The sequence below is a fragment of the Cicer arietinum genome, chromosome 5 (assembly GCF_000331145.2).
Source record: "Cicer arietinum cultivar CDC Frontier isolate Library 1 chromosome 5, Cicar.CDCFrontier_v2.0, whole genome shotgun sequence".
NCBI lineage: Eukaryota > Viridiplantae > Streptophyta > Magnoliopsida > Fabales > Fabaceae > Cicer > Cicer arietinum.
This window is the reverse complement of record NC_021164.2, coordinates 6,831,360-6,858,169: the sequence shown is the minus strand read 5'-3', so window position 1 is coordinate 6,858,169 and position 26,810 is coordinate 6,831,360. Positions and strand designations below refer to the sequence as shown.

The following is a 26,810-nucleotide window of genomic DNA, read 5'->3' as shown; positions in this document are numbered from 1 at the left end:
ATCAATCTTGGATCGATCTTCTGATGCAGCTCATCAATCTTGCTTTTGGCAGAATTTATCCAACAACTCTTTTATGACAGCTGGTTCCTTTCCAACAGTCACATGAGCTGTCATAAGCCTTCTTGGAGTCTATAAATGCAGCTGCAAGTTGAAGAACAAAACACAACAATCAACACCAAGCAAAAGATCAATATTTTCAATCATACTCAAGTGTCTCAAAATCTTTCTTATAGTTTGTTGTTTTGTTTTAATCTTTGTGTTGTAATCATTTACAACTGAGGTCTATTTACAGAATATATTTCTCAAACAAGAGTTGAGTAAATATCAAGATTCTAAATAGTCTCAAATCCATCACTTTGTAACTCAAGGTTGTTTTGTCAAATCTTGAGTAAATTGTAAAAATCCTTTCATGTTTTGAAAGGTAACTTGTTAAAGCCTTTCCAAAACAGTAAGGTAGAATTGAAGAAATCCTTTCTAGGTAGAAGGGTAGGAATTGTGTAAAGATCAAGATTGATCCATGAAAACCAAGAACGATCTTGGTTTGAACATTTAGTGAAAAATCTCACGGTTGTGAGGACTGGACGTAACCCGGGTTGGGTGAACCAGGATATATCCTTGTGTGATCTCTCTTTCTATCTCTATCTCTATTTATTTTATGCTTTACAATCATATTTTATATTGATAAAATTGATATTGTTGTTTCAACAAAACCAAGATCGATCTTCATCACTGCCAAGATCAATCTTGGATTGAGATCTTATTTTTTTTACCTTCAATTGGCATCAGAGCTCGGTCTCAAAAGTTCAACACCTAACAAGTGTTAGAGAAAAGATCTAGAAAAATGTCAAAAGATATGTACATTGCTGAAGGAGGGTCATCATATAGACCACCTTACTTTGGTGGCATAGACTACTATTTCTGGAAAAGAAAAATGCAGTTGTTTCTGAAATCTCAAGATACAGGAATGTGGCGCATCATTACAGATGGAGATTTCGTACCAAGAGTCGACCAAAATGATTCAACCTCTGCTGAAAAGAAAGAAGCAGATTGGACAACAGAAGAAAAATCTAAGGTACTCCTAAACTCTAAAGCTCATTTATTCTTATCGTGCGCTTTGAGCAGAGAAGAATGCGAAAGAGTTGATGAATGCAAAACTGCTAAAGAAGTATGGGACACATTACAAACTCATCACGAAGGAACAAGCCATGTAAAAGAAACAAGGATTGATATAGGCATAAGAAAGTTTGAACTCTTTGAAATGAATGAAGGAGAAACCATTGATGAGATGTACTCAAGATTCACAACCATTGTAAATGAAATGCGCTCTTTAGGGAAAGCATACTCAGTACAAGACAGAGTCAGAAAGATCATGAGATGTCTTCCAATAATATGGAGACCAATGGTGACAGCCATAAGTCAGGCCAAGAATCTTGACGTACTCGGACTGGAGGAACTAATTGGAACATTACGAGCACATGAAGTGCTGCTACAAGAAGACAAACCAATCAAAAAGGTCAAAACAATAGCTTTGAAAGCATCTCAAGAAAGTACACCAGTACAAACAGATGAGGACTCAGAAGAAATCGAACAAGAAGATGTTGATAAAGAGATAGTTCGTCTTACAAGAAAGATACAAAGAATGTTGATAAGAAGGGATCAAATCAAAAAGGGATTTCTAGATAAAAAGGAATTCAAAACTGAAATAGATAAAAGCAAAATCATTTGTTTTGGCTGCAACAAACAAGGACATTACAAAACTGAATGTCCATTAAACAAAAAGGTGCCAAAGAAATTTCCTTTCAAAAAGAAGTCAATGATGGCAACCTGGGATGAATCTGATGAATCAGAAACAGAGAAACCTGAAAAAGCCAATCTGTGTTTAATGGCAGATATTGAAGAAACAGAGGTAAATTCTGAACCATGTCTTATATGCAAACAAATGGAAATCGAATTTGATAATTTATTAAATGATTCAAACTTTCTCATTCAAAAATGTAGTTCTTTTAAAGAAAGATTTCACAAAGAAAAAGAAGAGAAAGAGAAAATTCAGGCTATGAATGATAAACTTAAAGAGATCATTCAAAATCTGAAAGAATCTCAGCTCAAAAATCTTGAATTTGAAAAACCAGAAAACCAAGATCAATCTTCACCTCAAACGAAGAACGATCTTCTCAAGGCTGAAGTTGAAACTCTTAAAAATGATTTGAAAAATTTTATTAAGGCAACTGAGACATTTCAGAAAATCATGGGATCTCAAGTAGGGATTTTTGATAAAGCTGGGCTCGGTTTTGACAAAACTCAAAAAACCAAAATGTATGAAACTTTCTTTGTTCCTGAACTAAGAGAAGAAAAATGCAAAATCAAATGCTCATATTGTGACAAAATTGGACATTTAGAATTTGCATGTTACTTTAAAAAAAGGGATAACAAAAACAAGAATAGGAGAATCTTCAAAAGGGAAGAACATTTGACAGTAAAAACAGATTTTTCTGAAAAACTGAAAAAGCAAGAACGATCTTCAGATCGATCTGGAGGCTTATCAGAAACAACTAATGCCCAGTTTTTTAAACCAGTTTCAAAAAGAGATTCTTCTCAGTCTAAGATTGATCATTCTGAGAAATCATTTAACAATATGAAACCAGATTTCAAGGCTAACTCCCAAGGACCCAAACAAATATGGGTACCAAAATCATTACAAACTTGTGATGTAGGAACATCATCCAACAATCAAGAAAGAACATTGATACATGACCAAGGCATTCTCAATACACATGAATGGAAAAGTATGATGCCTCATCTCATTACAAAAATTTGGAGTGTCTATAACCCTTGGAAACATTAACAAATCAAAGGTACATGTATCATCTTATTTCGCTTCCATGTATGCGCTTATTATCATGTTCAAAATTAAAATGTTGTCTCTTGTAAAAGATAACAAAGAGCATAATGGCATTTTCCTTGTATTCTGATTTTTTTTAAGGGGGATATTAATTCTTTAAAATTCAGGGGGAGTTTTTCATCTAAAAACTGGAGTCTACTCATTGTTTTCAATGTGTAGTATACATTTCCTTTGTAAAATCCAAACCTTTTTGTGTTGACAAAGGGGGAGAATTATTTTAGATTTTATGTTTAGATTTTATGTTGGTTCAAAAATCTGAAGCATATTCTGAGGGGGAGCTTTTAAAGCTCTCTATGATTAAAATTAGAATCAAAATTAAAATCTAAATTAACATGTTTGTCATCATCAAAAAGGGGGAGATTGTTGAGACAAAATCTCAATTTAATGTTTTGATGAAAACAAACAAAAAGTTAATTAAGAATTCTAATTATGATTCTAAGTGTTTTGATATTTAACATGTGCATTTGAGTGTGTTAAAACAAGATAGGAATCAAACATCACAAATCAGATCAAAGAAAGCAATTCTGGAAAACGCAGAATGATCTTGAAGCAGTTCTGGAAAACGCAGATTGATCTTAAAGCAGTTCTGGAAAATGCAGATTGATCTTGAAGCAGTTCTGGAAAACGCAGATTGATCTTGAAGCAGTTCTGGAAAACAAACATCAATCCTGGAAATAATTTTCATCCTATACTCTCATATAATCAACAAAAGATCCATCCAAGTCATATATATTCCAGAATTTGAAGAATCAAAGGCATGCTTCAATAAAGGCATATCACAAAGATCATTCCTCTTGAAAAGCAAATGCAAGTACAAGACTACAAGTAGCAAAGTACACTACTGATTTGAACTATTCTAAAGCCTGCACAAGTAACAGAAAAGCAGTACTCAAGGCTGACATACTGACACAAATCACAAAGTACAAGGCCAGTTCATCACAAACCAAAAGATCAATCTTGGATCGATCTTTTGATACAGCTCATCAATCTTGCTTTTGGCAGAATTTATCCAACAACTCTTTTATGACAGCTGGTTCCTTTCCAACAGTCACATGAGCTGTCATAAGCCTTCTTGGAGTCTATAAATGCAGCTGCAAGTTGAAGAACAACACACAACAATCAACACCAAGCAAAAGATCAATATTTTCGATCATACTCAAGTGTCTCAAAACCTTTCTTATAGTTTGCTGTTTTGTTTTAATCTTTGTGTTGTAATCATTTACAACTGAGGTCTATTTACAGAATATATTTCTCAAACAAGAGTTGAGTAAATATCAAGATTCTAAATAGTCTCAAATCCATCACTTTGTAACTCAAGGTTGTTTTGTCAAATCTTGAGTAAATTGTAAAAATCCTTTCATGTTTTGAAAGGTAACTTGTTAAAGCCTTTCCAAAACAGTAAGGTAGAATTGAAGAAATCCTTTCTAGGTAGAAGGGTAGGAATTGTGTAAAGATCAAGATTGATCCATGAAAACCAAGAACGATCTTGGTTTGAACATTTAGTGAAAAATCTCACGGTTGTGAGGACTGGACGTAACCCGGGTTGGGTGAACCAGGATATATCCTTGTGTGATCTCTCTATCTCTATCTCTATCTCTATTTATTTTATGCATTACAATCAAATCATATTTTGATAAAATTGATTTTACTATTTTTAAAGCAAACCAAGATTGATATTGTTGTTTCAACAAAACCAAGATCGATCTTCATCACTGCCAAGATCAATCTTGAATTGAGATCTTATTTTTTTTACCTTCAATGAATATGAATCAGTAGTTGTTTCGCAAAAAGCAGAATGTATGATTGTCTCTGTTTTGCCGAATTTCAAGTATGTATGTGATTGATTTATGGATTTCTTAGCACTTGAATTTCTTGTCTTGATTCTGGATATTGGCCTTCTATTTATAGGCTGTAAAGGCACTGAATGAAGGTACACAAGAGCTATTGGAGAGGCTATGCTTTTTGACTAAAACATTATTTCAGAATAAAAATAATCCTTCTTTGAAATAACTTTTTGACTTTTTGACTTCTTGACGTTTCTTCATTGATCTTGGATGGTACATTCTCTGTCTTGAGTCTTGAGTGTAGCTAGAGAAGTTTGGAGAGGAATTACATGCTATTTCATATGAGATGCAGTGCTGCTGTTATTGTGCAGAAAACGGAGAATGATTAACGTTCTTGGTTTGTCAGTTTGAACTTTCTTGAGCTTCAATAATCATTCTGGAGTTCCCGTTTTAATCATTCTGGATTTCCTTTGCAATTGTCTTGTCATATGTCAAGATTGATCGAACTTTCTTGACATTTGATTTTTGGAGTTTGCAAACTGTCAGACTTTTGTCTGTCTTTGAGTCCTTTTATTTTTGAGATAAATAGCCTTTTTGAGCTTGGATGAATCCTGCTTGTTACTTGCCATGTACTGATTAGTTATGAATAAATTTCCAGGGCAGACTCTTTGTTAAAGAGATAGAAAAAATTTGACCAATATGCTGTGATGGACAATTTTTGAAGCTGGAGATCATTCTCTGTTTTGATGCAGAATGATCTTGTTGCTGTCTTTTCTGTTTTGCTTGATTTTGTTCTTAATTAAATCCACTCAAAAACACATGTTAAATTAACATAACATTTTAGAATCATAATTAACTTTCTTAATTAACTTTTGTTTATTTTTATCAAAACTTTAAATATAGAATTTGTCTCGACATCAACATTAATGAATTTTTTTACTCTCTCAATTAATTCTCCGTTAATCAACATATTCCTTAACAATGAATGCGAATTTCTTTTTTGTTTCTTGTGAAGACGTGACATAATTTTTGACACATGATACTCATATGTTGCATCGTTTAATGATAAGAGACCAAATTGACACGAAAACTAAACTACAATTTTTCAATTTCATTCAAATCGAAGAAATCCTAATCACTATAAATATCCTCCTACAAACACTTTATTCCTTCTATATATTGTAAGTCATTATCACCAAACCAATTGAAACATCCACCATGGTGAAGGATTAAAGTTAACTCATAATCCATACTAAAAATAGAAACACTTAGATAAAAACTCTCGCATAGCCAAAACAAACAAAACCACAACGATGAAAATAATTACACTCATATAACAAAGAGCAAAATAAATGGCAATTATTTGACAAGTGTATCGAGAAAATCGTCTCCATATAAACTTTTATTAATTTAACTACGTAACAAATTGTAAACACTTAACTGAGTAAAAAAATTGGTAAATGATTGTTTGAGTATAACAAAATAAAATTTAACAAGATAGAAATTACGAGGAAAACTATTAGGAATTTAAATCACCTTATTGTTATTATGTAATTATTAATTCACTGTTTTTAACAATCTAACTTATTTGATTACGTCAATTTAGATTAAGACAATTTTCTTGACTCAAAATACATTTCTTGAACCAAATGCAATAAAGGTGATTCTTGCAAAACCCTAACCCTACTTGATATTCTTCCTCAGGAATGTGAATTGTCAATCAATCGCTTTTAATGCATTGTTTGGGAAACTCAGATAAGGAATCTCACATATTTTTTGTAAAACTTGTGCAAAAGAAAAAGACTAGACCTTATCATCAACCGAATTTGAACGCGATTGATTCAACATAGATTGATCTTGCAATGTATTATTTGTCTTATCATATCTTGTAAGTTTGTTTAGAGTAGATGGACATCTTATGGAGAATTAAGAGATAGTCCTTTTTTTAAAAAAATTAAAATAATTCTCAAGAGAGAAAAATTTCCTTTTGTCAAGATCACTTAGAATTACAAGATTCGTTGTAAGATCATGTGTTTACCTCTTAAAGCGTCAATGTGATGATCAACAATGCCACAAAAGCGCAACACCTCTACTAAATCCACGTGAAAGATCACCATTAAAGAGCATCGTGCTAATTGACATCTATATATAGGTAGAGACACAATAATGTATATCTTCGTAACTAAATTAAGGAAGGCACAACAACTCACTCTTTTATGCCCTTTATCTTCTGTTTCACTTAGCCTTATTATGCCTCATATATTACAAACTCAATTCACTGATTATTTAATTAAATATCAATTCTATGATTAATCGCTCTATGTGTTTGACACTATAAGTTTCCACTAAACTAGCAATAATTTAAAATATTAAATATTATAAACAATGAGGTGATACTTAATTTAGTTACGAAGTGATGATACTTAATTAATGAAAAAAGTGATGATCCGAATTTAACTTTATCATGACCATAATTTATTGTGTTGTAATTGTCTATCGTCTAAATATCTTATTGAATGCAAATTATAATGTGTTTCACCCTTGTAATGTCCAATTATCTATTTCGCATCCTATAGTAGATGCATAAATAATAATGGACTCAATATCACATATTGGTTCATTCTAGCACGTCCATGCATTTCCACAGTCTTACACTATCTCGAGACACAAGACATAACTCCTATTATGTAGAAGAGACATATTTGATCTATACCATTCACACCCCTTCACATGGTTTGTTGCATACTCAATAACCACCTTTATGATTGTCTTGCTACAAATAATGTTTGATGGTCTTAAAATCTTCAACTCCCTATGTATGAATCGTAGTGATTTCAAGTCGAAACATTACTCACTATGATCGCATGAGAATCAATAATGACACTTACACAAAAATTATACAACATTCTCATTGTGGGTCAATCTAGTACAAATATTACTCATAATATTTAAATCTATGCGAAAATTTGATATCTCATATTCATCAAACGTGAGATATTCATCAGTTTACTCACATCATAGTTTGTATGTACTATTATCGTCATAATTAACAATAATATTTTGACAATAGATATTTTAAAAATATAATTTTACGATCAAATAACGTATGATTTTCTATTGAACAAATTATCTATTATAAGAATATTATTATATTCCAGATAATAACATAATAAGTGATAATAACTGATGTATATATATAAACAAAATTAGATATATAATCTAAAGTCATAATAAATAATCATTTATACAAAATATATTGACACTAGAGTTTATAGCCAACATGTTTGATAATTAATAGACACAATAGGATTTGGTTGTAGCACCACACACCTAAATAGTAGAAAGTGCATGAAAACCGAATGAACTAGAACACAGCAAAACATGACCGATTTCCAAGCATGTACTTCTTTGACAACGACACGAGCCATGAGGGACACGTACTTCTTTGATCGATTTCCTTCTCTTGTCTGATTTTTTTTAGTTCTTGTTCGATCAACACCCAAACCAACCACTAAATTTTGTAAAAAAAAAAAAGGGAAATATGTTTAAATCTCTATAAAATTGTGGAACTTTTAAAGTTAGATCATATACAAAATAGTAAAATGAAAAAACGAAAAACAATCAGGTTATATGATAAATTATTTTAATATATATTAATTCAGGATTTTTTTTAAATTCAGAATTGATTTTTTAATTAATATTTATAATAAGATAAAATATTATTCTTTTTATTTCTTTTAAAAATCATTTGTATAATTTAGAATCACTCTAAAAATATTTCCATCTAATCCACACTTTTTATTAAAAAAAAGGTGTTTTTAGTACTTCTCTGTGAGAACATAAATATCACGAATTGTCATAAGCACCTATTTTTATAAAAGGTGGGATTAAAAATTGATAAAATGCAGTGATGAATAATAATATTTTAAAAAGCATTTATTTAAAAAATTCAAATTACAAAAAAAAATTAAAAAATAAAACTTTAAATGAATTTATAAAGAAAGACACTCTCATTTTATAAATTAATTTTGTAAGAATATAAATTAAATTCATTATAAAAATTTAATGTAGTATCAAAAATCAATATAATTGACTTGAGTTACCTACAATTTATACACATTTATCAAATTCAGTAATACTGAACATGACAAATTGTATTGAAAAAACTCAAAATCCCCATTGTTAAGATAAGGTCCCAAAAAATATTTATAAAATAAAAAAACATTAAAAAAAAATATGTGGACGCTATTGCGAGTTCTGATTTAGGGCGTAATAAAGAGGCCATTTGTTACCGCTCATTTCATAAGCAAAAATATATTTTTTAACAAAATAATTATTTTCAAAAGTTAGCATATGTTTGTTATAACTTTTTGAAAAAACAATGCGAATTTGAAGAATTATTTTTTCAATTATATCTAAAACAAAATTTGTATTTAATAGTTTATAAAAAAATTCATAATTTATTTTTTAAAATAGTGATTTTTATTATAAAAATAAACAAACTCAATATAACTTCCTTTTAAAAAAAAAAATCTCTAAAAAATAATATAAAATAGTGAGAGAGGTGCCAGACAAAACTAAAATAAGAATATAGACAAAATTATTTAATTACTTGTAACAACATAAATAAGTAAGAGGGATACATGACGCTGGATTATGTCCGTTAATATAATCTTATTTTTCAAAGTAAATATATAATTACATCTCATAATATAATTCTAAAACAATATTGAGTCCATTTGTTACAATCTTTTTAGAAACTTAATTTTTATAATATTCTATTTTTTTTTTTGTTATAATGCTTTTAAAATAAAGTTTTAAATAAAAAATTAATTTAAATAATTTATTATAAAATATCTTTTTAATTATTGCATCTATTTGTTATAATTTTTTTTAATAATAAAATTTCAAACAATATTTAAAATAAGAAGCTTTTTATAATAATCATTTTTTAGAAATACGTTTTTTACTAAAAAAAATATGTTATTTTTATATATCATTAATATTAAAATCTCTATTAATAAATATATAGGATATTGAATGTTAAAATGAATTGTTTTAATACATAAAAACGAATTAAAAATAACTTCTACTATTTAAATAAGTTATAATATAAATAAATTATAATAAAAAATAACATTATATTGACATTCATCCTCTTTTACTATACTGGAAGACAACGTAGGATATTTTTTTCAAAAATGGTTCAATTACTGATTTGTTCTTTGAACATATATTTAATATGGTAAAATTTTATGTATATATCTTTAAGTTTTAACTCAATTAAAAAATATCAATTTTATTAAATAAATATTTTATTTATAGTTTGAATTAAAAACTTCGTAAATAAATTATATGTAATTTTTATGGTAGTATTTATCATAATTTTTATATATAAAAAATTACTATACTTAGATTTGGCTAAAAATGTTGTAACTAAATCACTTTGCAAGTAATTAGCTAGTTTCGGCTAATGTGATGAGTCATAAGACTACATCCTCTTGCAATTTAATTACTCCATCTTCCAGTAGGAATGTCTTAAATTCAAAATAAAGACTCTCTTTTAGATTCAATGTATGTTAGAGTCAAAAACAAATTAGTACAAGTTTTTTTTTTAGACAAACAAATTAGTACAAGTTGTACAACATTGTTACTGTGCAAAATTTGAATTTTATCATACGGTTCAATGCTCTTACCTATTTAATAATTACTGCTTTTCACCTACTTGCCTAAAAAGCAAAACTAGAAAAAGCAAGCTTGCAGAGCTTGTGCTTTTATGTTCAGTACTTCTATCTCAAATAGAAAATATTCTTGAAATAAAAAATGTGATTTTGAATACGGTGTACTTTAATTTTGTTTGTATTTTAAAAATGGTGTTTGAGCTCACACAAATAAAAATAATTAAAAGAGAAATAATTTAGTTTTATTATTTAATTTTTTTTATTTGTGTGAGGGTATCTAAATATTTTTAATTTAAGATTGTGCTCAATTAAGTATATCTCTTTAAAATTTTATTAGTTTTAGAAAATGAAAAATAGAATAAATTCATATGGTGTTAGAAATAATACAAGTGATACTCAAAATGGTGCATTCATCTTTCCAAATAAGTAAATGTCCATTGCTATGACTTTTGTGGACTACGTGTCTTTAACTGCATCTAAAAATATCAGTAGTACTTTTTATCTGCTTGCTCAAATGCGTTCAATGCGTTCAATGTGTTCACATTTCACAATTTCATATTGATATTTTGAGTTTTTGAAAAATAAATAAATTTGATACAAATATTACTTCTATGAATTTGTTCTGTTTCAAAATTATTATTATTATTATTATTATTATTATTATTATTATTATTATTATTATTATTATTATTATTATTATCTCCATTTTATATCTTCTTTCATATTTTATTTAATTTCAACGTCATTCTCAAATCAATGAGAGTCACATTTAAAAAAAAAAAATCACAATGAATGTCACTTTTAAATTTTAATATAATATTAATTTTTTTCCTTCACTTTTTACCCTCTAGTTAATAGGATAAACTACATTTTTAATTCTTTAAATTATTTTTTGATTTTTTTTTTAAATTTATTTTATTTTGATTCTCTTAAATTAAAAACATAAGAAACAATTAGTTTATATATCTATCAACAAAATGATCAATGGAAATTTTGTTCCTCCACCAAATAGACCTTGTATGAAAGTCTCTCCATGGAATACAGCTTGTATGAGTATAACTCAACTCAAAACTCCTAATATTTTGAAGATCCTTAATCCCCTAATTATCCTCTAAGATGCTTGGAAGGCATACGGTTAGGTTTGATTGAAATTAAGAATTTGAAAAAGTTTTAAATTGTTTAGAATCATAAAGAAAGAGGGAATTTAATATTATATATATGGTTCTATTTTATTTTTCTCTCTAACTCGCATTATTCAAAAATACTTTAAGCATGTATCTGACTTTTTTCTTTTATTTTCTATTCTTGTATTAAAATGTTGTGAGATATAGTTCAAATATTTACTTTGAAGAGTGCGAGAAGTCTATATACTATAATAATTTTCACACAGTGTTATTCTCTAGTTGTCGTTTAACAACAGTCGTGATTTTAGAACTTCCATGTTAATTTTTTTTTTATGTTTTAATAGTTATTTAAATTTCTCTAATTCTTTATTTTCCGAACACATATATTTTTCATCAAACTCAACTAACTTCTTTGAGTCCAGCCCTCCACTCAATACAAAAATTCATTATAATTTTTTTAATAGCATTGATTATCTTTTTTGGGGCTTATATTAAAAAAGAAAACTTCACTTCCTAAAATTGTAACTGTATGTAGAAAAACTCCTTGAAATTTACGCTTCATGAAAAAACTTTTCAATTTTGTCTAACACCAAATAAAATATTCCCTCTATCAATGAGCAAATGTTAGAGGTGTTGATGTGTTATGTTAAGTGACATTGTGACACATAAACATGGATGACACATCACAAAGAATATTTTAAGAGTAAATAGGAACATTAAAGAGGCTAGCGGCTAATTCTTCTTCTCTATTTTTTTTCTTCTTATTCTTAAACTCTCAAATCTTAAAATCATCAAATCCCCAAATTCTCAAATTATTACTGTCACAAATGATAAAACTTTGAAATCATCAATACAAATTGTTAAATGAGCAAAATGCAAACTTCAAATGCATCAACCAATGATACAAATGTCAATTTTGAATGCATTATACGAAGACAAAGAAAACTTACCTCAAATGATGATGATTTCGAAGGTAACGTCTGGAGATTTTGAAGACAAAAGCGATGGCCGGAGACTTTGAAGCAAACCATAGTGGCCGGAAAAAGATACGGACAAAGAAGATAGAAGGGATAATAAGGGTTTTTTTTTTAGGAAATGTTAGGGTTAACTGAATGAAAGAGTATTTTTTTTCTTCTTCTAGATTTTAATTTTAGATTATACGTTGTATTTTGTGCGTTTAGTGCTTTTATAGTGTGGCATACACGTTTATGTGTCACGGTGTCACTTAACGTGACACATTTAATGATGATCATTAACCGATAAGGCATTTTGCTTAACATTAGCCAAAATGAAAGAGTTGTTTGACGAAATATAAATTTCAGTAGACGAAGTGGTGATTTACGATCTTAAACAAAGTTAATTAGAGTGATTTTACTTTCCAATCATAAATGATGTTCTTTTCAACGAAATTAATATTTCTTTCCAACTTATTGTATCAGTAATGTAGCATTTATTAAATAAATTATTACACTATTATAAATAAAAGATTTTAAATATTCACAAACTAGGGACACATTACTCTTTCAGATTCTACAAAACTTTGAGGTTTACCTTTATCAGTAAGGTTGATATATTTGATTTTGGCTTCTACGACTTTATATTTGGTTATTATCATAAAAAAGAATGATAGGATGTCACAATAAAATGACAAATATTTTCCAGCTCATATTGAATTAAGATGTGAGTTCAAAATTTTCTATTGATGTGAGAAACTCATTTATTGGTCATTTTGTAACTATTTTAGTAAATGCTCTTTGAATTTTAAATTCTAAATGACTTGATGATTACTCCAATATCCATAATGACCTACAAAAATTTAGTAAAAAAATACAAATATGTAGGGATTGTTCCTCTAAAATGATAGTGATCACTCAAGTGATTGTCGAAGTCATGCCTAAAATAAATTTCATATAAACAAAATTATTTACTTTATTTTGTAATTATTTTAATTAAAAGAATCTTAGAAAAATAATGATGTAGCAATAAAAGTCAAAAGAAAAGGGGATGCATTATGACTCCTTTTTGTTTTTTAATCCCCACACTTAATTATATAAACTCAAGAATAATCTTGCTAATAAGAGTTCAATGAGCATAAAGTTTTAGATGAGTTAAGTTTAGAAATAAAATAACTAAGTACAATAATAAGTGAAATGCGATATGTGAATACAAAATAATTAAAAAAGAAGAGATAGAAAGATCACACAAGAGATTTATATTAGTTCACTCAACACATGTTACATAATCTATGAGATTTCTACTAATGTGTTTGGTACAAAACATTCCGCCTTTGCACTTTCTTGATCATACTTTGATCAATTAAGACTTTCACATTTCAATAGTGAAAAAGATATTTACATGCACCTTTCAAACTAAAAATGATTTTTACAAACACACTCAGTCCATCATAGAAGAAAGACCTGTGTTATAAATAATGTGTATGATAAAAAAAAAGTGTTTGTGATCTAATGATTTTCAACTCTTTGTTTGATATTAATTAAAAGAAACAATTCAATAAGAATGATCCACAAATATAGTGAAGAGAGCTTGGTGTTTTGCTTTAGAGAAGAGTTTTAGAACTTGTGCTTAGACGAACAAATGTAGATCGATTGCAAATTGACTCTTGCATTCATCTTTTAATTGATATTCTTTTTATAGATGAAGATAGACTTTGAATTTTTAGTTTAAACTAAATATAGTCTGTCGCAGCCTAAAATTTCGAGTGTTCCTCGAATTCAATGAAGTCACCACCAAAATTTATTTAAAATAGGGAAAATATTGAGAAACTCTTTAAAAAAATGGTGTTTGAAACCAAATTTCAAGTTCGTGAGATGATTATGCGTAGGAAAGCTATTAACACCATACACATCCGTTAAAATACGATTATCTACAATTAATTGTTCAAAATTAATATTAAATTAAATAACCCGTGTCTTGAAAATTCAAGGATTAAAAAGATGTCACATCTAGTTAATCCGTTTAAGAATAGTTTTATTACTTTGGTTATAAAAATGAGCATTAAACCCCCAAGTTGTACCACTTGTATTATAACCACTCAAAGATTTAAAAAATGTCACATCTAATTAATCACGTTAAAATAATTTTTGTATAATTATTAATTTATTAAAAATAAAAACAAGTTTTAGAAATATTCTGATATAACAATTTATGTAAACATATAACTTGAAACACGATTTTATTTTTGGCAAGATTTTTTGTAAAATTTATTGATTTAATAAAATATAAATGCAAGCTTTGCAAACTGTCTACTCCGCCCAAACTAAAAAACTGAAACCTACTCTATTTAACGTGATAGATACATGTTTCTCCGATACATGTTTCAATTTTCTATAACTCAATTTTCAATAGATTAGTTTAACAATAATCTCATTTTTAAACAAATAAAAGGCATCATTCTTAAGCATTATTTTAAAGAGATAGAGAACAAGACAAACATGAGAGACGCATATCTATGTATGACAACGAAGAAGAAGAAGACGGTGGTCTGATAAAAGGCATCATTCTTAAGCATTATATTAAACATACTATTACTTATTTTTTGGAATTATTTTTAATTAGACTGATAAAATTGAGGTACTACATAGTCGTTGGTCAATCTTGTCATCTACAATTGCTTTCTATGAAACAATATTCTTGTGTGTACTTATATTCAAAACGTTCTTCTTCAAACCAATAATGTTCTTCCTTAAGTCTTGAAGGAAATTTGGACATGAAGGATGAATATATCCATTGAAAAACTGACCGGTTAGAAGCATGTGAAAATGTGACATCAACAATGCCTTTTCGGTTTTCTTGAGTTCTTTTGTACTAGCTTCTATGTCATCAATCTGGAGATTAATCATGCAGATCAATCTGCATGTGTTTTTTGCGATTGGACCTTCAATATTTGTCTTCTAAAAGTTCATTCTCTTTTGAGTTGCCCATGTGCCAATCTTATCATTCTTGGACATGCATTTAGTTTTCTCAAACTCTTACATTTTATCTTTTAATAAGAAAACTAGAATGTTATGCATTTATTTTGTCATCAATATCTTATTTGACATTACTTTACGAAATATTCGAAATCATTATATACTACATAAAAGTGTATTCTTATCTTGTTATATACTTGAAAAGACCACTTGATCTTGCATGAATATACATGCTTCAACAATCCATATAATAATTTGTATTCGTTTTATGTCTAAAAGAATACACTACAAAAATACAAATTAATAATTAATAAGAACAAAATTATAATTAATAAATATAATTAAATATTTTATTATTTTCAAAAAATTAATTAAGGTATTGCCTCAACAAATATTTGTATAGAAATTTTAGAATACTAATTTAGAAATTCAATATAATATTGGTCGACATGACTTAATGCTCCAATTTGTTATAGATTATTTTATACAAAAATAACATTTTTTAATTGAAAAATAATATTTAATGGTTTTGATTGTGCTTGCTTAAGCTTTTTAAATAATTAAAATTAAAAAAAAAAACTATTTTTTAATTGAAAAATCATCTTTAATGGTTTTGATTGTATTTGTTTAAGCTTTTTAAATTAATAAGAAGTAAAATAAGTTAAAATGAGAATCTATTTTTAGTAGCTTTTGAAAAATGTAGTAAATAGGAGTAAAAATTGGATTTTCACTATTATTATAAATACAAAAAACTCTAAAAACAACTCTCTTAAATGATTTTATTTAATATCACTGTTATTTAATCTAAAATAAATGAGCCAAATGTTTTATTTATGAATAGTAATAGTAAATATATAATACTTTCATGATCCATTTTACAAGAAAGTCACAATCGACTGTTTTACATAAATTAAACAATATAATAAATAAAAGAAAAAATGTGATTGAATTGAATTTAATTACTTTTATTAATTATTGATGTATTTTCATTATCATAAAAATTTAAAATGAAAACATAATAAATTAAAAGTGATGTATTTAATAATAATTAAATGGTATATTAAAAAAAATTAAAAGTTACATAACAAACTAAAAATAACACTCTTTTTATTTAAATTATTATAACAAATGTGACAATTATAATAGGACTCAAGAGAGTAAAATTTTTGACGAAAATATACCTAATTATTCATACTATTTTTAAAAGTTATATGTGCCTCACTTTCTGCGACAGAATTTTCCAACTCTTCAAACTTGAAATTGATAAAAAATTTAAAATGACCGATAAATCCTCGCTAATAAGCACGTGTAAATCAAGCCAATCAAATTAAGTCTTACCCGTCTTTAGGTAGACTTTTACCAAATAATTGTCAATTTCCATTAACTTTTTAAGATCAATTTGTGACATATGCTCCTAATTTGCGCAGCCGTAACCAACTTGTGACTTGTCACTTGTGCTTACAAAAATGGCAAGTGTTATACGAACATAGTTTAAACACAAAAGTAAAAGAAAATGTCACAACAAAATTTGATATCCCTTTGTATATGTAGTATAAATTATTTATACATATATTAAGATTTAAGAGAATATCAAAGTTTACATTTCATTTAAACTATCTTTGTTTTAAATTTTATCTTTTATTTATGTAATTAATTAAAATTTTCAAATATTTTTATATCTTTATTATATAAAAATACTAAAATTCATATAAAGTTTTATAGTTTTTGTTATTTTTATTGATAAAAAGAGGCCCAATATCCTTGCTTATACAACTACATGCCTAGGGCTTTTTATTTTATTTTGATAGTCCAATTATTTTTAAAAATTACTAATATATTTCATTTTAAAAATTATATATTAAACTATCTCTTTTATTAACTTAGTTAAAAGTAGCAATTTACAAAAACGATTTTTTAAGGAAACTCGAGTTTGTAACGATGATTTTTTTAATAATTTTTTTTCTTTTTAATTATCTGGAAATCATAATTCCAAAAGGTAACTTTGATGTACCTTTGAAAAATCACTATCTCAAAAGACATGCTATTAAAAAAAATGTTTAGGAGAGTTCTCATTGCAAACTCAATCTTTTTTAAGGAAGTTGTATTTGTAAATGACAACTTTTAACTTAAAAAAAAAATATTTTAGTATATAATTTTTAAAATAAATTAAAAATTGGAGTATTAAAAAAAATGTCCACAAGCCTACAACAAACTCCTCCTATTATTAGAAAAAAAAATCACACAATGTTTTGTGAAAGAGACGACAAAGGCACGGGTCATCAAATTTGACGAAAGATTCAATGTAAAAAAAAACAAAAGGATAATTCCCATTGTGTGAAAATGACATTTATAGAAATCAACCATCTGATCGATTACAAACCTACTCTTCGGAACTCATTATAATTAGACAACGTTTTAATCCTGGGACGTAAGGGCTTTTATATGATATGTGGTGGGTAAAATATTGCATAGGTTGGTTCACATTTCAATCCCCTAATCTCTATATATATATTAGGCTAAATTACATTTGTAGTCCTTTAACTTAATTTCAGGTAACGTTTTAGTCTTTTATCTTTTTTTTTCCCGATTTAGTCCTTTATTCCTAACAATATCAAATAAAGTATGAAAATATGAGTTTATTTGAAGATTTGCGTTACGAATTTGATGAAATTTGTATTATATTGAAGAATATAATTAATTTTATGAGTTTTGATTGAATTTTTTTTTTTTGAATTTTTGTATAAAAAGGATAACATTGTTGAAATTTTAAAACATAAAATATCAAATTGTCACTTAAAATTAAAATAAAGGACCAAGTCGGGAAAAAAAAAGATAAAGGACTAAAACGTTACCTGGGATTAAGTTAAAGGACCACAAATGTAATTTAGCCTATATATTAATAAGGGTGAGGATATGTTACAACATTGAGAGTACATTATTATGTAAATTTAAATATTGTTTAAGTATTACATTGGAGAGCTTTCACACACGTTGATTAACTTTCAATTCTATAAATATTAAATTCTCAGATTGGATAATAGTTTAATTATGAAATAACTTCAATCAATTTAAAGAGTTTCAAACTCTTGTTAAAAGTACATTAAAGTTGAATATAATTCTCAACTCTCTCTCATCTCATTTTATTGTTCGACGCACTTCTAAACTATTTTCTCCCTTTCTTTTTGTCCCTTTGATATTTTGAGTGATCTTAATACTATTGACCATTCGGTCTCAAAGTAATTCTAATATCATCGCCCCTTCGATTTCTGAGCAGTATATGTGTTGTAGTCTATTCGATTTACGAGTGGTCTTAATATCATACTTTTAGAGTGACAATTATGGTTATATTAAGAGTGCACTTCTAGAACGATTTTCTACAATACAGTAGAATATCGATACAACTTGTAATCGAATTAAGTAGTGCCGTAAAACGTTTTAAAGAAAGCGATATAGTTCACAACTCTATCCAATAATACCTTCGATGACTGAATCTTTTTTATTTTTTTTAAATTGTTTTTTCATCCAAAATCAACCGTTGACTCCAAAAATAGACAACTACACATCTCTATTATTCTAACATATAAGCAATTTTAAGAATATTTTTAACTTTGGCTTAAAATTTTGGGGCAAAACTCCTCACTTTCAAATTAAAAAAAAAAACTCACTTTCTTCACTACTTCCAAATTTCCCAATATTACTTCATTTCAATTTAATTCAGTTACATCTTCCCTCTTCTACTCTCATTTTGTTTGAGTCCAAAAGAAAAACTCTCATTTTTGTTCTTCCTTTCTTCTCTTATTCTCATCTTCAATTTCATTTTCTTTGATCAATGGAAATTTATTTTGGCAAAAAACTTCAAAGTTGTTATGTAAAAAAAAAACCTTAAGAGTCATAATAAACTTTTATGCGGAATTAATATTGACCAACCTAAAATTTTGAAGATTATAATTTTCACATGCCTAAATTTGATGAAAAAGTCATAATCTTTCGCAGTAAACTGGTAGAATAAATTAATTTTTCTCCCTTTACCTATTTTCTAAGACACACTTAATGATGAAAATTTTTATGTGAATATGAGCAGAAAATGAGTGTCTTTAGGGACAGAGAATATGAATTTATAAATAGTGTTATATAATTTGAGACCATCAAATATCATATTTAACGGGTGAGATTGATTCTTGTAATATTTTAGTTGTTACTATCTCCTAACTTTCCAATTACTAACTCATATATAATATTGATATATTATACTAATTTATTTTAGGCCAATAAATTGAAAGGTTACAAAATGTTAATATTTTAAAATACTTTTCTATCTCAAGCTAAGAAGAATAAGAACACGGGTATGAAGATCAGGGCTCATCCATAACTTGTGTAGACTGGACCACTACACACGATCTTAAAATTTTGAAGACTCCAAAATATTAATTCTATATTGTCAAAGTTTACAAATAGTCTAAAAATATAATACAATATTTTTCACTCATTTGTCTTTTTCATTCTTTTTTATTCCTTCATATCATCTTTAACAAACTACCATTTTTTCTTCAACTTTATCACCTGAACAAATTCAATATCCTGGTATGCCAAACAATTTTCATGGTAAATAACATGATCTTTTTGAATAAAAAAACATTTTTATTTTCCATCACATTTCCCTTCATTTCATCCTTAACATAGTATAATCATACTTTTGTTAACCATCATTTTACTAATTTCAACATTACTTTAAATTCAGTTAATTAACTCACAGTTTGATGGGGGATTTTCAAACAAGTGACATATTAATGAGTAGTTATGTTTTATAATTTTGTATTTCCTTTACAAATTGTAGATGGAATGAATATTTTTATTAATCAATTATTTAAAATATGGTCTTCACATGTTAATTAATTAAAAGAGAAATATGTGTTATTAATCCAGTTACAGAACAAAATATTGGTAATTGATGTAAAAATATTTTATATTAAGTGTTTAATTTTTTTAATTGTATTTTAAATTACTACCTTAATATAATAAATTGATGTTTTAATATAATTTGGGAGAAGAAGTCAAGCTATAAAAAATATGAATCACTGCACAATCCGTGCGGATATGTTACTAGTTTATTCTAAAAGTGTCGTTTTACATTTTTTCGCATGTAAAAAATTATAAAATTATTCTTATTAATAATCGGATGTTGACCATTGTTATAAATAATTGTATAATATGATAAAAAAAGAGTAATGCTCATAGTTGACATGAATAATTAAGGTTTGTTTCCTTTGCAAGGGGCATGAATAATTATAAATAATTAATGTTCGAAATACTTATTTTGGGATATTTTTTATTAATATTCTCGTACCCTTTAAATATATTGGGTAACGTTTGAATATTTATAGAAAAAATTTATGTTATATTCCTAAATTTATATCTTATCTTCATATTTTAATAACATTTTCTTTTATTTTTAAAAAAATATATTATTTACACTCACATTGCAATAAAAATTCAATTTTATTCTTTTTTTTTTTAAAAGTCAAACTTTATGTTTTTTAAGAGATGCTTGTATTTCAAAAAACTTTTTATCTGAAAGATTGAAATACAAAATGTGTTTGAGAAATTTTAAAAAAAATCTAGAACACAAAATTCAATTTTTCTAGAAAAATTTATATTTTGGAAAACTTTTTTTAAAATTTTCTATAAGACATTTATATTTCAGAAAATTTTTTTAAAATATTTTTGAATACATAAATGTGGTACAAAAGACTTGAAAAAAAATTTCAGTACGCAAAGTTCATATTTTCTAAAATATATTTATGTATCGAAAAAGTTTTTTTAAATTTTCTGGTATTCAAAGTTTTCGAATATACAAAGTTCAATTTTTTAAAATACATTTGTGTACCGAAAAATTTAAAAAATATTTTCTGGTACACAAAATAAAAAATTTTAAAATACGTTTTCTAGAAAACTTTTTTTTTAAAAGTTTTCTTGAACTCAAGTTAAATTTAATGGGATAGAAAAAAAATTATTTAAAAAAAAAAAAGAAGAGAAAATAGATATATTGTATAAAATGTATAATAGACTATAAGTGTAGAGCTACATGGTAAAATTTCGTACTTATAGTATCAACTTGTTAAATTATCACTATTATTTTTATATATAAATAATATTTATATAATTAAAATATATTTTCGCACGATCATTCATATGAGTAGTTTTTATAAATTTTAGGGGAAATTGCATTTTTTTTCTCTAAATTCTCTTTAATTGACATTAAAATTCTCTCTAATTTTCAAAATGTACTTTCATCTCTTGTACTCATTAAAAAAATTGTGTATAATATTTTTTTTTCCGTCATACTTTCAACTCTATCTGTCATTTATTAAAGACACCAGAATATACACTTCGATTATACCACTAAGAACATAATCATACCCTTCAAAATTATAAATATCAAATGTATGGTCGTATATTTATAAATTGAAGCGAAAACTCTAATTGTATCATATAGTAAATGATATGAGTAAAAATAAGTGAGACAAAAAACAAGTATCTGATGCAGTTTTTTAATGACTATAAAGAAAGTGAATATTTTTAGAAAATTTAAAGAGAATGTTAGTGTCATTTAAAAAAAACTCAGATGAGATCAATGAAAATTTTTCTTAAATTTTATACTTAAGTAACTTTCTCAAATTATTTGAGTTTCTACAATAAAAAAATAAATAAATATAAGCAACAAAAGTACGGTAAACTAAATCTAAAATATCAACTACTGTAGCAATGTAAGAAGAAAGACTAGGGACATAATTAATAATATTGTAAAATATTTGTTGAGACAGCAAAATAATTATTCTTAAATTTATTTATTGGTTTTAAAAATATTAAAATATACGATAATAGTTGTATAAATATTGTGTCATATAAAAATCTTATTGTAAAGAAACATTTAATAATTTAATATTGTTGAAGTATAATGATATAAAATTATCGATGTTATTAGTTGAACAATTTTTTTGAAGTATAAAGTTAAGGTAAATGGGAGATTGATTTTTTTCTAATGTTTATTAAATGTTGTCATAAAAAAAACTTATAAAAAAAATTACGTAACCACTCAAACAGAAGAACTCCAATGTAAATATTTAACCTACCAAAAACTGTGGAGTGGGATTTTTTATGAAAAAGAGTGACATTTAGCTAGAATACACAAATAATAAAATTTTTAATATCTAAGTAATTCGATTGGTTAGTTAATCAACGTAACTTTATTTTATTAATATTTGTTTATAAAATATAGAAAGAATTGTTTTTTTATTCTAAATTTATCATTGGGAAACCGAGAATCAACACCATATCACGACTTGAAAGACAATAATTCTCAATTCCCACAAAATTACACAATCCCATACTTGTCTTTATAATTAAGTCCCCATGAGTTGAAATATGATCAAGATTGAGATATTGTATTGAAAGATGCTCCCAAAATCCAAGAATGCTTTGAGTTGGAAACTGAAAATGCCAACCCAAAAGTTATGAAACAAGAATCAATATGGGAATGGGAGTGGGAATTTTTAAGATGAGATTGATATCTCTAAAACATGGTGGATAAGAGCTCCCATTAGGCAGGGGTGTCCAAATTCATTGCATTTCCTTAGTTTGTGTCACAATGGAATGGCCTTCTGCCTTTTGTTATTATTAATTAATTTCGTTTCTAAAATTGTAGTTCATGAAGCAAATTGAATTTTAAAATTAAATAATCATCTATAAAATTGAAAATTCATAATAACATTAGGATGTTTAATATAATTTTATAGACTAAATTCGTCGACTCAAAATAATAAAGATTTAATTCGTATGTACTCTTACACAATCAATTAATCATAAAAGTCAAATAATTAAAATCGTTTGACTTTTATTCTAATTATTTTTTGAATTACATGTACTTTTTAAATTACACATTGACATTATATGAGAATTAAATTATATAATAAACCATTTTTAATTTTTGTGATAATTTTCAAAGAAAAATTAGTAGGCTCCTAAAATTTTAGAAATTAATCAATAATTCATTATTAACATAGTGACCCAAGTGGTAGATATTTAATAAAAATTTCTAAGATATTCGTGATTCGATCTTTAGTAGGTGTTTATGAAGAAAAATTATCAGAAGAAGTAAACATCTTAATAGGATAATAATTACTTCAAATAATTAATCTCTATAATTATAGATATAGTATATTTTAGTTTATCCAAAAAATTGATAATTTATTTCCGTGTGCTTATAGCTTGCTATTTAATTTATTTTAATTTTCAAACAAATATTTAAAGATTAGTTAACCGTAAAGTCTATATAATTAAAACACTTTCTTACCCTAAAAATTAGGGCCCTAATTACATTATAATAGCTACATTTTTTAAAATATCAAATATTATTAATTAATTGTTAATTTTATTAATAAAAAAAAAAGTTGAATATATAACATTTTTATCATTCCAACGCTTTTAAACCACCTAATGATTCCCGACAGTCGTAACAATTTGAGGAACAATTAGTTAATTAGTTAACAAGTTAAAGATTAGTTAATGATATTAACTTTTGGTTAAAAAAAATGAAATCTGGTGCGTCAGAAACAAATAATGAGAATCACATTATGATGATGGATTGTAATTGCAAAAATTCATGGAATGGGAGGGTGGCAAGAGATGTGGGAAAAGAGAGAATATATTCAAGTTGGTGCAATCCCATATGATGTGTTATTTATCTTTATTTGGCTTTGTGGCTTTGTGCAATGTATGTATCTCATCACGTGCCTTTTACTTGTCACCCACGCGCAAACTCCTTTTTCCTCTGTTTATTATCACTATTAGTAAATCACAGTTAATATAATAAATAACTTTAAAAAATTATAATTCAAGTCAACTATTTTTAAAAGTACGATGTTATGATTGATTGAGATAATAAAATATCTTAACGCCTTCAGTATATATGGATAAATTTGTATGGATCGTCACTTGTCAATATCAAAAATAGAATTTTTTTAAAAAAATTAATATATTTTACTTTGAAATTAATATATAAAGAGACTCTACTTACTTTGATTTTCAGGAGATCGCAGGTGAAAATATGATCACGTGAAAAAAAAAAAATTTGCCTTCTTCACGAGGTTGCATCTTAAGAATACAATCTTGAATAGTTTTTTTTTTAAGAAATGAACAAATATTAAATTGAAAAATAAAAATATTTTTTAAAAATAAATTATATTAATAAAATTAAATAAAATACATCAAAGTTAATGTGGTTGAGTAGATATGCTAGCAGGGTTTAGATAATGTTTTCTACCATAATCAAGGACCCGACATAACCAACACTTTATTGGTACTCTTTTTGTGGTGTTCATTTATGTTCTAAATCATTTACTCTTTGGGCGACATATACATTTGAGGATTGTGACACACCCTAAACCTTTTTGGCCAATATATTTTGTGTTGGAACAGAGGTTTGAGCGTTTCGCTGTAGACTTTTAGTACTGTTTTCACTTTGTACACATCAGTGATAAGCATCTAGAAATCATACTTTATGTTAGACATGTTGCTATCACATGTGAACAATGCATATATATAACTTGATATTTTCCACAGTTGCACCACTTGTTAGGAAGGTTGATAGTGAAATGACCAATTGGTTGCCCTTCTCTTGAACTTACCATCCCGTGGACCATTAAAGTATGATTGTTTCGATCAAAACCATCAACTCTATGATTAATGAACTTACATATTTCTAGTTTCATCCAATTCATGCATTTTTCTATGTATAACTTACCATAAGAAAAAATTGTTGTTTGTAGTTTTCCCATTGTTGGAAATAGTGTCCCCGTCTTTTAATAAGTTGTTTCGACCAAAACAGTGATTGGAAGGTTAGTGGAGACCACAACTCACATGTTTCATTTCTCAATAGGTGAATGCACAATAACTTTAGAAGACATGTTTATCTTTTAGAATTAAATGTTTCTAGTTTCTCTTTTAGCGGTTCGAATTTTGTGAACGTTAGAAATGTTTGTCAAACTTACTTATGAGTTATCCCACCTAAGAGATCAACAATGTTTAATTTTATTAAATTAAAATGACTCAAGGAAATATTTGATGATGTTGGTGACAATGCATCTATAGAAGAAAGTAAGCATCATGCTGAGTATACATCTTACGTGTGATTGGAGGGTTGTTGATGTTTGACAAATCCAACAACCGTGAACATTAAAAATATTTGTCACTCTTCGGGGATTTAAATAAAGCATCACAATATAGTTAGAATTCAACAACTTTAGCAACACTTATAAAGAATTTTGTCTTGCTACGAAACTCGGTGTGATGTATATAGCAGATTCTGCAGTGTTGTTACAAAACTTGGCATGGTATCGCAAGGTTAGTTCATAGAAGATGTTTTACACCACATCATAGAATGTATGAATTGGTTTAGGCAACACCAAATTATTTATTCATGTCGAACAACTTTTGTGTGATCCGCGTTTGCATCCGCCAACCTATCCTCATGTCAACTCAACCCCACAAGAACAAACCATGCACCAAATCGCATAACCGTCTTCATCATCGCCTCACATACATACCAAACCATATATTCCATATTATGGTTCACCACCACCACAACTAAAGAAATACCGACTCAATATTACATTATTTCAATGCCATAAATACAAACTCCCAGTTACTCGACAAAATGTAGGATTTTCTATAATTTATTTTAAACTCATTGCACAACTCCTAAGTCAGCTTATGCTATTTTTGTTTTGTATAATCCTGAGACTTAAAATTATATGTAGGCATGTCGTAATAGTTCTAATCCACACACAAATTATCAAAGATTTGAGTTGGATATATCTTCAATAATTAAGAACGACGATAACGATAATGATCAAAAGAAAGATCAACCAAGACAACCTCAAGTCGTTCAAGGAGCTAAACAAGTTCAACGACAACCTAAATGTAGAACTGGTGGACAACGTTAATTAAAATTTGATATATTTTGTTTGATTTTATTAATATAATTTAGTTTTTTTGTTATTATTTTTTATTAATTTAATTTTTTTATTTGTTAAAAAAAATCACCTTGAAGGAGGCAAAAAAAACTTTTATTTCACGTGGTCGCATCCTCGCCTGGTGACTTCTTGAAGGTAAAAAAAAGTAGGACATTTTTGTATATTAGTTTAAAAAAAGCGGATATAGATTAAAATAATTCTATTAAAAATTGGTGAATACTTGGGTACCTTAAATTTTATTGCGAATAATAATGCTTAATACTCAATACTCAATCAATTGACGATACATCATATTTTTATATTTTAGTATTTTTCAGGTAAATTTCAATTAAAAGATAACGATATCTTATGAGTATTGATATA

General features: G+C 26.9%; 1 protein-coding gene across 1 annotated transcript; it reads left to right on the top strand.

The window, feature by feature from the left end:
- LOC140920349 (uncharacterized) lies at positions 1–26,417 on the top strand. The gene is made up of 3 exons (XM_073368609.1): positions 1–1,906; positions 25,699–25,815; positions 26,232–26,417. The coding sequence occupies exons 1-3, from the start codon at positions 842–844 to the stop codon at positions 26,415–26,417; spliced, it is 1,368 nt and encodes a 455-aa protein (XP_073224710.1). The 5' UTR covers positions 1–841.
- Positions 26,418–26,810: the final 393 nt, after the last annotated feature.

Coding starts and splice junctions, on each gene's coding strand:
- LOC140920349 (XM_073368609.1), top strand. CDS start 842: ATGTCAAAAGATATGTACATTGCTGAAGGAGGGTCATCATATAGACCA. Junction 1,907..25,698: donor CAGATATTGAAGAAACAGAG/GTAAATTCTGAA, acceptor ATCACAATATAG/TTAGAATTCAACAACTTTAG. Junction 25,816..26,231: donor ACTTGGCATGGTATCGCAAG/GTTAGTTCATAG, acceptor AATTATATGTAG/GCATGTCGTAATAGTTCTAA.